The 16,047-nt window shown below is 61.9% G+C and overlaps 1 protein-coding gene across 1 annotated transcript; it reads right to left on the bottom strand.

Moving 5' to 3' along the window:
* Positions 1-1,062: 1,062 nt before the first annotated feature.
* FSTL3 (follistatin like 3) lies at positions 1,063-8,881 on the bottom strand. Its single transcript, XM_063404847.1, has 5 exons — positions 8,732-8,881; positions 6,693-6,878; positions 3,748-3,963; positions 2,325-2,552; positions 1,063-2,233 (listed from the first exon to the last, which is right to left on the bottom strand). The coding sequence occupies exons 1-5, from the start codon at positions 8,787-8,789 to the stop codon at positions 2,181-2,183; spliced, it is 741 nt and encodes a 246-aa protein (XP_063260917.1). The 5' UTR covers positions 8,790-8,881; the 3' UTR covers positions 1,063-2,180.
* Positions 8,882-16,047: the final 7,166 nt, after the last annotated feature.

Below are 16,047 nucleotides of genomic sequence, written 5' to 3'. Positions count from 1 at the left end.
CAGGCATGGGCGGCCTTGGGGACATCCAGCAGAGGACAGACCCCTGCAGGGCTGCCAGCCTCTAAAGAAGCCCCAAATCCCACTGGGGTGCTGGCAGTGACAGCGTGGGGCAGAGACCCCCCGGGATGCCGGGACAGGACTGCCAGCCCCAGGGCATCCGCAATGGCGGGGAGCCTGGAGAGCCGGCGCCTGTCCCGGCTTGTCCCAGACCACCCAAAAACCGGTGGGAAGGCGGCGCCTGACTCACAGCCATGTTTTGGAAGCTGAAATCTCCCGCTCATCACAGCAGCTGCCGTTGCCGCCGCAGCCCGTGCCCGCGGGCTCGGCACTGAGCCGCCTGCCAGCAGCTCCGGGGACCGGACCCTGCGGCAGGGCGGGCAGGGCCGGGAGCTGCCGTGGGCAGGAAGGGCTGCAGGCGGCCACGGAGGAGCCCAGGCCACACAGCACCGCGTGTGGTGGCACCTAGGAAGGCATGGGCGGCGTTTTGAGAACTCCTGGACCCTCACCCGCAAAAGCAGGAGGACACTGCTGAGCTGGGCGAGCAGAGAGGGGCTGTAGGAGAAGCCCCCATGCCCAACCCGGGTTATCTGAGATAATCTTTTCCAACCTAAATGGTTCCACGATTCTCTGTGATGCGCTCCCGGGCTGGTCAAGGCTCTGAGGGGCTCGGCCAGGGGTCAGGGGCTGTGCCCAGGGGGGATCTGGCAGCACTTCCCGCGGAGCTCAGCACGGCAAGCCACGGGCTGCTGCCCGGGAAACATCCCACATCGGGACCCAATTACCGGCAGGAATTGTTTTGTGAAATACCAAACCCTCATGGCACGGCCCGAGATTGGGAACAGATTCATCTGCGTCGCTCTTCCCCGCTCTCCCCTTCCCTCCTGCCGCACGGAGCAGTCGCAGCTTGCCTGGAAAACCTCAGCGTGGAGCTGGAGCAGATGGGATGCGGCTCCTCGTGGCTGTGGGGGGCTCCCCACACCCCCAGACCCTGGCGTGGATGCACAGCCCCGAGGAGAAAAAACGTTTCCTGCGACCCCGCCAACAAAACCGGACACGCACCGCTGTTTATTCTGGTTTTTAATTGTAATCCAAATCGTAACACAGCCGTAAAATGCCCCAACAATATGGAATAGGGAGTGTGGATGTTCCCAAAGCGTCTACCTCGGGGGTCAGAACCCAATCATACAAAAATAGAAAATAAGGTATTTATATATATATAATATATATATATGATATTTATATAAAGTCGAGAGCTTTTTGGTGTCAGAGCTGAGCTGGTATTTACACAGGTGACAACAGAAGAAATGAGAGAAGGAGTAAAAATAAATACAGGTGTGGACAGAGCAGGGGGTGTGGGGCCACACAGCCGCCGTGAGGGGTCCTGGGGGGGGTTTGGACAGGGCCAGCTCCCCCCACAGCCCGGGCTGTGCCCAAAGCTGTTCTGGCAGGCATTAAAGGATTAGGAGGGCTGGGGGCAGCTGCCCTGGGCGATGGGCTCTGGGTAGGGGCATGGTTGTGCCCCCCAGCCAGGGCTGCCACTGTGCCAGCCCTCCGGGCACTGGCATCACCTCCAAAGATGGTGGGAGCCTGGTCTGAATGGGCCTAGGAAAACCTAAACTGGAACCCATTTGAACACACACATGCTGAAATTTTAGGAGACAATAACATACGGGGGTTTTTTAATATATATATATATATAAAAATATATATCTATCTCTCTCCAATCTGGTGCAGCGTGCACTGCCTTTCCTGCCACTGGCAGCTGGGGCCGAGCCCCTCAGGGAAGGCAAACGCGCAGATTCCCTCTAGACCTCGAGGTCCTGGCCAGAAACGTCAGCAGAGTACCGAGAATTAATCCAAAAATAAATAGGCCCAGGACACCGGCCAAGGACACGCTGGGGGGGCCCACGGACACCCCTCCACAGTGGACTGGCAGCAGGGAAGGGCACCGGCCACTCTGCGTGGCACCAGAGCATCCCAGGGCATCTCAGCCTTGCTCCAGCCATGAGCCCCCTCCCCTGCTCCCTGGCCGGCAGGATGGGAATCGAGCCCCCTGCGACTGCTTAACATACACAGGGATAAATAAGGATCTTTTTATCTTAATAAATATCATGTATATGGTTTGTACAATATACACATAATGCCCCTGTCTCCCAGCTCCGGCTCGGCCGAGGGACGATTCACACATAGTTCTCCTCCACGCTGTCCGTCTCTGCGGAGAATTTGGGAGCAGCTGGAAACAGAGAGGAGCAGTGAGGGGGGGTGTGAGGGGCCAGCAGGTGCTGGGGGTCCGTGCCCGGTAGCCCCCGCCCCGCCCTGCTCACCTGAGCAGCTCCCGTAGTGGCGCACGCCGATGGAGCGGCCGCGGTGGCAGGTGGCTCGCCGCAGGTGGCACGCAGAGGGGTAGGTGACGTTGTTGTTGCCGCAGAGGGCGTGGTCCAGGCTGGTGGGCTCAGGGCAGGGGGCAGTCCGGCACATCACGCAGTGGGCGCTGCCTGTCTGGTCCACCACGCAGGTGTGGGTGCCAGGACACACCACGCTGGAGCAGGACTCTGCAGGGAGGCACAGGGTTGGAGCGACCCCAGAAATGGCCACCCCTCTTCCCACAGCTACTTTACCCCAGGCAGACTTTGGGCATCATCCCAGGGAAACCCAGTCCCCTCCTTCCCTTTGCTACCAGGGGACAGAGCAGAGCCAGGGGCTGGAGGGTCCTGATCTCCCCATCAGTGATGTTCCCAAGGGCAGGGGTTGGAGGGTCCTGATCTCCCCATCAGTGATGTTCCCAAGGGCAGGGGTTGGAGGGTCCGGATGTCCCCATCAGTGATGTTCCCAAGGGCAGGGGTTGGAGGGTCCTGATCTCCCCATCAGTGATGTTCCCGAGGGCAGGGGTTGGAGGGTCCTGATCTCCCCATCAGTGATGTTCCCGAGGGCAGGGGCTGGCAGGGGCCGGCATCCTGAGCTCAAGGGAGCTCCTGACCTTGAGTCCCCAGGCTCGGCCCTGGCCAGGGTTTTGCCTTTTGCCGAGGTCCAGCTGCAGCAGCAGAGAGCGGGGCTGAGCCCGCTCGGCGCAGCGGGACCCGGCTGGGCCAGCGGCCTCACGCAGGTGCCTTGGCAGGGAAGCAGCGGCCACTGCGGCCAGGCTGGCAGCTGCCGTGCTGGCCGCGGTGAGAGGGAAGGGCAGGGTCACCCTGGAGCAGACCCAGCACTGGAATGAGGGCGCACGGGGGTGGAGGGAGCCTGCGCAGCAGGATCAGGCCCTGCACAGGGCTCTGCTGGGGTGGGTGGAGGCTCGTGCACCCCCATCGTCCCTCCACCCTTCTCTCTTTCCCTGATGGATTGGAAGATTTGGCATCTGCAGCTCCCAACTCCCGTTTCTTGCCCCACGTTTCCCTGCGCAGCCCAGTGCTCGACAGGCAAAGCCTTCCAGAAAGGAGGGCTGGAAAAATAACCATAATCCTTCTGACAGCTCTTGGCAGGGCTGGGAGGATCACTGCACTCTTTACAAAAGAGGAAAAAAAGGGGCTTGACGTTTGTAAATGACATTTTAGGGACTGTTACTGCTCAGCCTGTAGGCCAAATCCCATTGCACCAACAAGCTGTAATGTCCCATCGAGGGACAATGAGACCCATGTCCTGCAGGGCCCTGTACCAGGACAGACCTTCCCTCCTTGTACCACAGGGAATGGGGGCACGGCAGGGACGGGATGGGGATGGGATGCAGTGGGGTAGGGGCACGACTGCACCTACTTTTGCACTTGCCCTGGTACATCACTTCGAGGTCGGGGTGGTCTCTGCACTTGGCCGTCAGCAGGTCACACTCGTCCCGGTAGGTGTAGCCATCAGAGCCACAGACCTGCAGCTTGCGGGGCAGGCTGGAGCAGTCGGGGGCGCAGGCACACTGGGGACGCCCGTGCTTCATCTTGCAGACCTTGTCGGGGCCGCACACCACCCCCTCGCAGCTCTCTGGGGACACAGGGCAGCAGCACGTGAGGACACAGCGCTGGCTGTCACCCACCAGGGAAGGGCCAGCTCTGCCTAGCCCCACAATGTGACACCAAGCGGGACAGGGACAGTGTCACCCCTGTGGTCCTGAATGCCCCCCGGGTCACAGCACGTGTGCTGACACAGAGCTGTCCCAGCAGCATCTGGATCTGCTCAGCTCTGCCGAGGAGCAGGTCCTTGGCTGCGGCTCCACGCAATCCTCCAGAGCTCACCCCAGCCAGAGCCCCGGCTCCTCTCAGCACCAGCTCACTCCTTCCCATCTATTTATTCTCTGGAAGGAGACGTTTCTTTTTCTTGTGCAATGGAAAAAATCTATCTCTACGAGGCCTCAGTTCCTCCAGAAGGAGCCGGGCTCGGCGAGTTGTCGGGGCGATGGGGAATGCCGCTCCCAGCAGACAATGCCCGGCCCTGTCTCTCTCCGTGACTGGAACACAAGAGCGGGAGGCAGCAGCCAGCGCCGCTCCCCAGACAGGCAGATGCTTTGTCCCCCAGGGTCACCTCCCGGCCAGCGCGGGGGCCAGGTTCAGGGGGTCCCGCCAGTGCCCCAGGGCTGTGCCCACGCCGGCGGGGATGGAGGGGGGCTGCCAGCTCCAAGCAGGGGCTCATCCTGGTGTCCAGAGGCCCTGACACTGGTGCCTCTGCAGGGACAGGCAGCAGCAGGGATGGGGGGCTGCTGGACTCCCCTTTGCCTCCCAAAGCACACAGATCCCTCACCCCAAAAACCATCCCCATAGCTCCCAGGACACAGGCACTGCTGGAACCCAGCAGAAGAGGAACGCAGGGCAGGACCAAAAGGTTTCCAAGATGGGGATTCACCCCCAGCAGGAAGGATCCCGGCAGACAGGGTGTGTGCTGGGAGCTCTGGGAGGCACACAGGGGGATTTCCCTGTGGGAGATGGGCCACCTTAGGAGACATGGAGGAGGGGGAGGGGGAGAAGGAGAAAGAGGAGGACAAGGAGAAGAAGGAGAAGGAAGAAGGGGAAATTCCCTCTCTGCTTGGCCCAGCTGTCCCTGCAGGAAATTCCCTGCTGGGAAACACTTTCCCATTTTGCTCCTTGATTTCCATAGCTGGGACCTGTCCCAGGGAAGAGAAGGCTGAGACTGGGGGACCCCAAGACAGAAGAGGGGCACAGCTCCATGTCCCAAGGCTGCCAGAGCAAACAGGACCCTCATCACCCTCCACTCTGCAACGTTGCCAGCAGAGCAGAGTCCAATCATCCACACTATCCCAGTAAGGGATAATTGGAGCAGTTGGAGAATCCGCTCGTGACCCCAGCCTGGCTTCCCCCTGCACTGGGTCCTTTGTGGGGACACCGTGTCCCCAGCAGCTGGAGTCAGGAATTTCACGTCCCCCCAGAGACCCATTTACAGAGCCCCTGGGGTCTGGCCAGCACCATCCCCGGCCGCCCCGGCTGCAGCCCACTTTATCCTGGAGTAACCTCTCCCTGCCTCACAAGCCCGGGGAGTGGGAGCACAGCTCCTCTTATCCGCCCTCTTCCAAGGCCTCTGGAGCCTGGTGAGGAGCAGCACCAGCCCCATCTGGATGGGACAGGCAGGGGCTGGCTGAGGGTGGGGGGTTGTGGTGCACGTGCTGGCCAGGCTCTCTCCAGCAGTTTCCTCCAAGATTCTGCTGCCAGACACCAAAAAACCCCAGGGACTACAGCCCCCACCACGGTCTGTGGCCACAAGCAGCCCCCCCTGTGTCCCCCAGCCTCCTGACAGAGATAAATGAGGTGAGTGCAGACTCCTGGTTGAAGGCTGCTTGTCTCCAATGCACTTTGCCTCTAGCACAGGGAGAGGGTCCCAGTGCTCCCAGCTGCCTCCAAGCAGGGATGGGGCCGGGGCCAGGATCTCACTCAGCTTTTGGCTGGCACAGCATGCAGCCCCAAGCTGCAGCAGCACAGGCTTGAGGAGCTGCCATTGTGGCAGTGCTGAGGGGTGCAGGGCGCTGCGGGAAGTGGTTTTGTTTAAAACCTTTTCCCCTTTAAGCAAATAACAACATGACCTCCCAAAGCCCTGCTCCTGCCTCCTGCGGGCAGCAGGTCCTCGAGCGTGTTCTCACACAGCCACGCAAGTGCTGGAGGAGCCGCAGCTCCGGCACACGCCAAAACATCTGGCGGGGCTGGAACTCACAGCTGGAGAGTTTCCACTTCTGGAACTGCCCGTTACATAAAGCCATTTCACACACGCGCTGGGAGGAGCGAGGGGCAGCGGAGGGGAAGAAATCGATCTTTTTTCCTCAGAAAAACCTGACGAAGTTTCCTTCTGAGCAGCCGTGGCGAAGGCAGAGGAGGGAGGCCCCAGCGCAGAGGGGTTAACTTGGGAACAGCCAGCCCCAGATCCTCTCCCTGCACTTGGCTGCCCAGCCAAGACCTGGGTCATGCATCCCTCTCCACTGGGAGAGCAACTAAAATACACTCAAAATGAGAGCAGCTGGGGGACACAGGCTGTCCAGCCAGCCCTGATCCACAGCAGCATCCATCCAGGAGCTGCAGCAGCAGCAGGAGCGTGGGGCCAGCACTCCCTGGGGTCCCTGTGCTGCCCCAGACCACCAAGGAGAGCTCTGTCTGGTGAGGGGCAGCCCAGCTCTGTGCTGCTGCATCACCCAGAGCTGCAGACCCAGGGCTCCACACATTCCCCATGGGCAAAGCTCAGCCCCACAGCCGCCTCTCACCCCCCATCCTCCTCACCTTTGCAGGGGTGGCAGGTCACCAGCCCCAGGAAGCCCAGCAGGCTGATTTTGTTGCCTGGGTAGGTGTAGTTAGACCAGGCCACGTCCACGTTGCCGTTGGCACAGCATTCCTCCCACGTCACGCCTGTCTTCAGGATCATGGTGCACTTGGCCTCCTTCCCCTGTTGCAGCCAGCAGATTCCACCTGTGGAGAGGGCAGAGGGTGAGGGATCCCTGCTGTGCCAGGACCCCTGTGAAGGCAGCGAGATCCTGGCTGTGGCTGGACCACCTTGGGGCAGAGGTAAATGGGATCCAGTGCCTGGGACAAGCTGGGGAACCCAGAGATGCTCTGTGCTGGCTTCTGTGGCACAAGGACTGTCCCAGAGCAGGCATCTCCAAGGGTCCCTGGCATGGCAACTCAGTGCCCCCACGGTCACCCCAATGCTGCTGCCAGCCCTTTTCTGCCTACGGGCTCCAAATCCAGCACCTGGACCACAGGGATGGACCTGTAATGCCAGCACTCGCTGTGATGCTCTGGGAGATGCCCAGCCTGCCAGCCAGCCCCTCTCCCTTGCCCTTCCCTCCCTGCTTCTCTGCCCGATTCCTGCCTGGCCCTGCAGAGAGGGGTCCCAGCCCAAGGCAGCAGACAGAGTGGGGGCAGTGGGTGGCTGCCGTGAGGGCTGGATCTCCTGGCATGTGCCAGTGGCCCCACGGAGGGATGGAGCTGTTCCCTGACACCCACGGCCTCTGCAAGGAGCATCTGAGCCAGCAGCTGGAGCACAGGGCACTTGCCCCAGCCCTTGGGTCTGGGCCAGACCCGCGGCATCAAATCCCTCTGACTCAAAAGCCTGTTTGTTCCGTGACCCACCAGCGAATCAGTTAGATGATATTTTTTTCCTTTTTTTTTTTTTTTTTTGTGAGTGATTTCTTTGCAATTTCCGCCTCTGCAAACCAGCCTCTTGTGACGCTTATTTGGGTTCGTGCTCTCATTAGCTGTGCTTGAGGTTTGCTAAACGGCGAAAAGATGGAAGGGAGGGATGGGGGCAGGGACGGATCTTGCGCTGCCAGGCGGGAGTCTCTCCCCTCCTAAGCAGGATTCACCCTGCTCCAAAGCGGAGCCTTCCCTCTTCCTAGACCCCCTGTGCCTCCCTCTTCCCTCACACACACGATTCTGGTTCGGTCACAAGTCCGTGGGGCAGCCGTGGATGGAGCAAACCCTGGGGCTGCGCCCGGGCACCTCGGGCAGCACCAGCCGCTCCAGCTCGCCGCTGCCATCGGGGTTTATCCCCCACGGATGTGTCCAATTGCTCTTCCAAGCTCAATTTCCCGTTACAACACGGCGCGGCCCCCACTCCCCACGGAATACTCAGCACCGTGCGAGGGGAAGGTGGAAACTCCCGCGCCGCTGCGGGAGAGGCGACAGCGGCGGCACCGCACGGCTCCGAGGCGCTGGGAAGGGCTGATACAGCCCCGGTCCCGGGTCTCGGGACGGCCTCTCCCACTGTCCCGACGCCGCCCAGGCACGGCGAAAGCCGCTAGCACCGGCAGCGGAACCGGGAGGGTCCAAGCTCCGAACTCCACACCCTGGTCATGGACCGGCCCCGCTCCCGGCCCGTCCCACCGGGGGCACGCAGCCCCGAGCCGAGTCTGCAGCCCCCGGGAATGGGGATCCCCCGGGACACACCGGGTGCGGGATGCCGGGGCTGGGACGCCGCAGCGGAGCCGGGGGGGACGCGGGCGGTCGCTCCCGCCGCGCAGCCACGGGACCCGCCCGACAGAGGGACGGCGGGGACCGGGACACCCGAGCGACACCGCCGGGCACCCGGTAGCCGCCGCTCCTCCCAGTAAAGCGGTTTGCGCAGCCGAGAGCTCGGCATCCGCCCTGCGGGACGGGACAGCCGTGCCCGGGGCTGCCGCCCGATAACGGCGCCGCGACCCCGGGCAGGGCCGCCCCCGCCCCGAGCACCTGCCGGCGGGAGCGGCGTTACCGGCGGCCGGGGCGGAGCGGGCGGAGTGCGCCGGGACCCCCGCCGGGAGCGGGACTCCGGTGGCTCTTACCGTGCGCGGCGGCGGGGCTGCAGAGCGCCAGCAGGCAGAGCGCCAGCCGCAGCGGCATGGCCGGGCCGGGCGGGGACGGGCCGGGACGGGCCGGGGCGCTCCGGTGACCTGTTGCTGTGAGGCGGCGGCGAGGCCGACCGAGCTATAAAGCGGCGGGGCGGCGTGAATCACCGGGCGGGGCGGCGCGGGGGGGCCGGGGCGGGGGCAGCGGCGGTGGAGTCGGGGGGCAGCGAGGGGGGATGAGCGAGGGAGGCAAGGAGGGTCTGATCGTCACGGAGTGGGCGGGGGGGGGTCGTGTCCGTGCGGCCCCCGGACAGGGTGGGGACCGGCACCCCGGCACTGAGATGGGTCGGGGAAGGTTTGGAGGTGCCCTCTGTGTTCGGGGTGGAGCGGAGCAGTGTCTGGGCAGACCCCAGAGCGCTCCCCTGCCCGACCCCGTGCTGCCCGCAGGGCTGTGCCTTCCCCACCCATCCTCGCATGAACCCGAACCTGCCTTCTCCCAAAGCAGCCCCGGCTGGCAGCAGGGGCACCGTGTGGGGTCTCATCTGGGGCTCCTTTCGTCTCTGCTCCCCAAACACTCCCACAGCTCGGCTGGTACCCGACATCACCCCCAACACACCGAGGGAAACTGAGGCACCACCCTGAGCCCTGCCGGGCAAGGAGGGGATGGAGAAGAACTGTGGGGCTGTACCTGTGTGACACATGCTGCCCCTGTCCTCCACAGATGTCCCCATCACCACGAGGACTGCTTCAGCTGGCTCCTGAACAGTTCCCCTGGGCTGGGGAACTGCAGCTGGGCCAGCACTGCCAGGATTTCAGGGGCTCCCAGGCTTTGTGGGGCTCCTACAGCACAGGGGAGGGCAGCAGAGAACCCAGGGCAAAGCAGGTCAGGTTTGGCCTTGCTCCTTGCTTGAGATCACCCACCCGTCTGCAGAGGGGTCAGGATGCACCAGGGACCATCCCCCTTCTCCCCGGGCAGAGTGTTGGGGACACAGGGCTCTCTGCCACAGCCCAGGGCCCTCTCCAGCCCCAAGCGCCTTGTCCAGCTCCCGGCTGTGCAGCTGAGGAACGTTTCACCCCGTGCACTGGCCCCAGCTGAGGTCATGTTTTCAGCAGGGCTGAGCCGGGCTCTTGCAGAGAGGGGCCCCGGCCACAAGGCCCACGGGACCCTGCACCACCCCTCCGGCCCAGCAGCAGCCTCCAGGCTCTGAGCAGTGCCAGCACAGCACGAGCAGCTTTGGTTTGGCTTGGGTTGGGGCTGGACACAGCTTTGGTGCAGTGGGACGTGGAGCAGCCTGGGTCCCACAGCACGGGGAGGGGGTGCAGTGCCATGTGCCAGCACGGACAGAGAGCAGTGTCATTGACAGTGCCACATCTCCATCCTTCCCTCCATCCCTCCAGCCAGCAGGCTGCTTCTCACCAAGGCAGATCTTCCCTCCCTTCTCCACTTACAGCCCTTTGCACCCCCAGGGAGGGGTTGGGAATGGGGAGGGCTGGGTTTACCCCAGGTGGCACTGGTGCCATCCACGGGCACAGGAACCCTGCAGCGCTTGGCACCTCCATACGGTGTGTGGTGGGGACAGGAGCACTGACTCTGGGACAGTGGAGGGTCCTGGGGGGATGGACAGAGCCAGCAGCCCCTGGCCACCAGGCCCCCAGTGTGCTGCTGGCCCTGGCCCTGGCGCTGCTCCTGTCCTGGCTGCCGTGACCCAGGCTGGCTCGGCCGCCTCGGAGCGGTTGCCCATGTAAGGGCAGAGGGCTGGGGAGCCAAACTTCCAAGCGGGATGTCCGTGAGCGAGTGGGTGGTGATGCACACACTCACATGCTCCAGGATGCGAGAGGAGCTCACAGAGGCCAGGAAGGGATTTTCCTTGGCTGCCAGTGGGGTTGCACAACCGCTGTCTCTGGCAGGGAAGGGGTCAGATCTTGCTCGGAGCAGCAGGAGCTGCTGCATCTGTAAGGGAGCAGCCAGGCTGCTCTGGTGGCCAGGAGGGAAGTGGGTCCCTGAGCCAAAGGGTGCTCAGAGTCCTGATGAGGCTGCCCTGCTCCCAGGAAAACCATGCTGGGGGCTCTGCTTGCCACTGTCCTGGCTGCGGCTAAAGCAACTTTCCTGTGGTGATACTACAGGCAGGGGACAAGGCTGGTTCTCAAGCAAAGCTGGGAGCAAAATTCCGCTGGCCAGAGCCGCATACAGGGTGATGCTGCTCCCTGAACCCCACGGACACCCCAGGGCGTGACTGAGCCCCAGCAGCACCCACGGAGTGAGTGGGGTGAGGATCTGCAGGAAAGTAGCCCTGCAGCACCAAAGGGAGACAGAGGAACCCCTGGGCCAGGGCTGGGGGCGGCGGGAGGCACTGGAGCAAGGACAAAGGAGCCCTTTGGAGCACAGTGAATGCTGGCTTCACATCTGACCTTTCCTCTGGGCACTGGTGCCACGCTGGGTTAGGGCTGCAGCAGGATTTCGGGACAAGGTTCAGACCCAACCACTCTCCCCCCCAAACCCAGCTGCTGCTTGCTGCTGCTGCTGGGCTCCTTTAAGGAGGGAATCTCTCTTCTCTCATCAGTTCAGGCTAATTAAACTCTGCTAAACCAATTAGAGCTGCAATTTGCAACAAGACGTTCTATTGAGAAGAAGAGCCCAGGGTCAGGGCAGAGGTTTCATACCACCGGCGCGGATCTGTGGGCAGGTGTTGGCCCTGAATGTTGCCATTTCCCTGTCGGAGCAGGGTGATCCTGGCCCCATTCCTCTCCTCACCGCAGTGGGATGCCCCAGTTTCTCTCATGCAAGCGGAAATGCTGCCAAAAACTGCAGCAGGGAGAGGGGCTGCTGGTGGGGGCTCCACAGCCCCAGCTCAGGTTTATCCCTGAGCCCATGGGACTCCAGGAACTCTTGGGGACAGGATCAGCACAGCAGGGCCAGCCCTGGGGCTCAGCGTGTCCCCAGCACGGGGATCGAGCCTCGGTCACATCCCTTGGAGCACACGGGGAGTGGCCAGAGCAAGGCGTGAGCCGAGGGCACGGCCCCGCCGCTGCTGCCGGCAGCCTTGACCCTGGGGCGGGATTTTCTCCCGTATCCCCACGGCTGCAGCTCGGTGAATTAACTCAGCGCTTGTTTGGGGAGAGAGTGTCAGGACGGCGGCACCTTGATGGGCGCACTCCACCCCCAGCGCTGACACGGAGCTTCGCCCTGCGCCCCGGGGCGGCAGCGTCACCGCTCCGTGCCTCAGTTTCCCCATCTGCTGAGGTGAGATAATGCTCCTCTGCTTGATCCTGCGCTATCTCCCAGGAAGGTTGCAGGGATTAGTTTGCTAATGTTTGCAAGGAGCTTTGAAGATGAAAAGCCGTGAACAAATGCCAAGAAGTGCTGAGCTGGATTCTCCTCGCCAAGTAATCGTTTCATGTTCCTGGGACACTTCCACTTCTGTGGATGAAGGAAGGCAGGGCGGGAGTGCCAGCATTCAGGGAGGGCCAGGAGGCTGACATACATTCCCAAGACCTGCCCCTCCAAATCTGATCACCAGTTCTGTTTGATTCCTGATCAAATTCTGGTCCCTCCTGCTGATGCCCAGACCCCCTCCCTGCTGCTGGCAGGAGCATCCCCAGCACCCTGCAGGCCCCAGCACCACAGGAAGCGTCACCCTGGGGGGATTCATTGCCTCTCTCCTTCTTAGAAGTGTCCTCCTCCTCTGCAGCACTTTGGGTGCCCCCAGCAAGAGCCACACTTGTCCAAAGCCTCTTCTTTTCAAATCTTTGGTCTTGGTGCTGCCAGCTCTGCCCTGAACTGATGGGAGATGCTCTGGGCTCTGTCCATGCTGGGGAAATGCCAATGCTTGGAGCCAGGAGGTGAAAGCACCATGGAGCAGGGACTGGGAAAGCTGGGATGGGGGAAAACAGCAGCCAGAGCCAGCAAGGTCAACCCATCCCACCCTGCAACCCAGCGTAGAGAAGCCACCTCTGACAACACGTGTCCCTCTCAGCAGTTCCACCTCTCCTGTCCTTACGGAACAATCCCATTGCCCACATGGCTGAGCCTGGTGGGGTTGGCCTGGCCGGGCTCAGCCACGCGTGACACAGGCTGTGTGTGTCTGTGTGTCTGTGTGTCTGTATGTCTGTGTGTGTGTGAGTGTAAACAAGCTGTGAGTCAGCACCGGCGGCCGTGCGGGCTCCCAGCGCCTCTGCCGCGGTGAGGGGCAGGAGCAAAGCCCTTCTTGAGGGGAATGTCGGGCAACCATGTGGGGCTGAACTGGGTCCAGCAGAGCTGGGAGTGGGGAAGACCTCGTGGGTCATTAAAATCTCCTGGCTCCTTGGTGAGGGTGGGGAGAGGTGCTGTGGGAGGCAGCAGAGCTGCACCAGGAAGGGCAGCGGCTGCTCGGCTGATCTTTGCCCCCAGAGCAAGGTGCTGGTTATTGGGGTGGGACAGACGGGCTGGTGGCTGCCCTGCTCTTGTACCAGCCACAGGGAGGACATTGGTGCTACAGTCCCGGCATCCTGGCCTTGCCAGCCTGGTGGCCCCAGGGGATCCCCGTCAGTGGAAGAGCAGAGCCACCACAGGTCACATCCTCCCTGGAGCCCACATCTGCCACACAGCCCCTGTCAGCCAAAGAGCCTCATTGTGCTTGGCCCAGGCTGGCAGTTGTTAGAAAAGCATGTTTTTCACATTAAAATTTCCCTTGAAGAACAATGGTTTAAACCAAGCATAAAAAAGGAAAGAATCCAAAAAGGAAAAAAGAGAAAGGAAAATTTTTGGTGGAGCCCAAAAGCAGCCGCCTGGGACCATGAACTTCCCCTGAGCCCCCCTGCCCCGGCTGCTCCCAGGGGAAGCTGGGCCACTGGCACAGCACAGCTGGGCCAGGAAGGACCACCAAGATGCCACCAGCCCTTCTGATCCGGGGATCAGAGCCATGCAGGGCTGGGGACCACCCTCCACCAGTGTCCCTCAGCCCTCACAGCCTGCTGGTGGTGAGGACGGGGCTCAGCCTGTGCCGCTGCTCCCAGGTCACCGTGAGCTGCCGGATCGCTGCCAGATGGGATCCAGACCTGCAGCCCGGAGGTGTGAGGCTCCAGGAGATGAGGTGGGGGATGTAAATCTCCCGATCTGTCTGAGCAAATTCAAAGGAGGCCGATTCAAATCCGCCATGACACGACTGGCTCGAGGCGGGTAGACAATCCCGGCAGTGTCTGTAAGGAATCTCGCCGCTTTCCTTTGAGTGGCCTCCAATTTATTAATTAAAATAGGCAATTATATATGATGTGGGGTGGAGGGGAGTAGGGATACCAGCTGCACCAGTTATTCTCACTTGGCAGGAATTGCTCTGGAAGCTGCTCTGACTCCAAGAGGTGCTTGTGCTTCCCAGGGCTCAAGGCAGAGCCTGGGATGAGCCTGTGCCTGGAGCTGCCCCTGTGCCTCCAACACCTGGGCAGTGTGGGGGCTTCAGCTCCAGTCTTTAGGAACACAGGGTCCAGAGGCCATGAGGGATCCCTTGACCCCCTATCTGGGGCACGTGTCCCCTCCACTGCTCAGCCCAGGTGGGATGGTGACTCTGAGCTGCTGGAGGAGCCTCCCACCCTGTCCCATCCCCTCAGACAATGGGAGCCCTGGCATAATTTCTGCTGCCTTTCCCAAGCAGGGTGGCTGATTTGGGAACAGGCTGTGCCTAACAGTGACTCGATTCTACCTGGGGAGGTGTCACCTCCTCGTCAGCCCTCTCGGGTGAGGGTGCAGTTTGTCTTTCTGCAGCACCGTGGGAAAATCCTTGCCCGGGTGACTCAAATTTGCTCGTGACCAGACACAGCTTCCTCAGAGGCAGCAGAAGGAAGGGGAACAGCCAAACACGGAACCCCCAATCTTGGGGTGCCCCAGCAGCATCAGAAATGGGGTCTGCATGGGATGCTCATGCCCTCTGTGGGGAGGAATCGTGGCTGGGGCCAAAGTCAGGGCATGGGGCTGTCTGGGAGGCTCAGCCCCTGGAGGAGGGTGATCCCAGCACCAGTAATGAGGGATGGGCAGGGGATGTTGGCTGCAGGACATGGGCAGAGGCTGCAGTTCTCACATGGATGCAAACCCCAAGAGATGAGTGAGGGGCTCTTGGGGGACTCTTCCCGCTGCTGTGTGCCCACAGCACTGGGGCTGCAGCCGCTCTGTGCCCTTATCTCCACATCCACATCCATTTGCATCCCAACGAGCGCTGCCACGTTCAGCTTCCACAGCTCCTGCGTCAGGGAATTCCAGAGGGACAAAGTCAGTGGAGCCGGATCCTTCCCTCCCCCACCCCACAGGCACCCGGCACCCATTTTTGATCAAGTGGCAACTTGTCCTCCAGCCGTGAAACAGGGCACAGGAGAACCGCAGGGAAGGAGCTTCCCTTGGGGTGTGAAATGCCCCATCCGGAGCCGCGGGCTCCGCGCTGGGGCTCCGGGCTCTGTCTGGCTCCCGGCTGGGCCACGACGCACTGTCTGGACCCACCTCCTGCATGAAAGGGCTGCGGGAGCAGCAGTTTCCTCATCACCTGTAAATAAATGCCAAAGTGCCTTATCAGCGGCCGGGATCATCGATCAGCCACCGAACTCTGCCAATCTGTCCCACAGCTGCAATTCCCACACCACCACCGAGCCCTCCCGGCTGCTGACCGGTGACCCTGCTGTGTCCCACCAGAGTCCAGCTCACGACATCTGTCCCCGTCCCCCGGCAGGGCGGGCAGCGGAGCTCTGCCGAGCTTTCCACGGCTCCTGAGCTGCTCCGCAAATCCCTCCCCGGCTCCATCACTCGGCAGAGCTGGAGCAGCAAATCCTGGGCTGCAGATGCCACCTGCTGGGAGCGGGGCTGGTGTCAAGGACTCGAATCCCAAAACCCCACAGCTCCACTGTGCAGAACCCTTAAAATCCCACGGTTCTGCCACTCCAATCTCACCACCCCCCTCCCCCAAAACCTCCCAACCGCACTGCGTGGTTACCCCAAAATATCTCCAGTCACAGCACCCCAAACCCCTGGCTCGGCAGTGAGTGCCACACAAGAGCCCCTGAGGCTTGGGACACCAGGGAGGGCCAGGCAGGTCCTCTGCACTCTCAAAAGCTGCAGCCTGGCCGAAACCCTGGACCTGAACCGAGCCGCAGGTGGGATCCTCAGGTCGCAAAAATCGAGATTCTAGTTTTAAACCCCCAAAACCTCCCCAGCACCGCGCAGCATCCAAGTAGCAAGCTCTGGGTGGAACACCCAACCTGAGAGTGTTCTGCCGAAATGGAACATTCGGGTTCCTTTGGGGCTATTGTAACTTGAAGCAGCTCCCGGGATTTTCACTGGGAATACTCGTTTCGGGGGA

This window comes from Prinia subflava, chromosome 8 (genome assembly GCF_021018805.1).
Source record: "Prinia subflava isolate CZ2003 ecotype Zambia chromosome 8, Cam_Psub_1.2, whole genome shotgun sequence".
NCBI classification, from domain to species: domain Eukaryota; kingdom Metazoa; phylum Chordata; class Aves; order Passeriformes; family Cisticolidae; genus Prinia; species Prinia subflava.
The sequence above is the reverse complement of the archived record's forward strand: the minus strand, read 5'-3'. Positions and strand labels throughout refer to the sequence as shown.

Bases quoted from the DNA above. Each gene is read 5' to 3' on its own strand.
- FSTL3 (XM_063404847.1), bottom strand. From the start codon at position 8,789: ATGCCGCTGCGGCTGGCGCTCTGCCTGCTGGCGCTCTGCAGCCCCGCC. The intron at 6,879-8,731 runs GTAAGAGCCACC...CCCTCTCCACAG, and splicing joins CAGCCCCGCCGCCGCGCACG to GTGGAATCTGCTGGCTGCAA. The intron at 2,553-3,747 runs GTAGGTGCAGTC...GCCTCCCTGCAG, and splicing joins GTACCAGGGCAAGTGCAAAA to AGTCCTGCTCCAGCGTGGTG.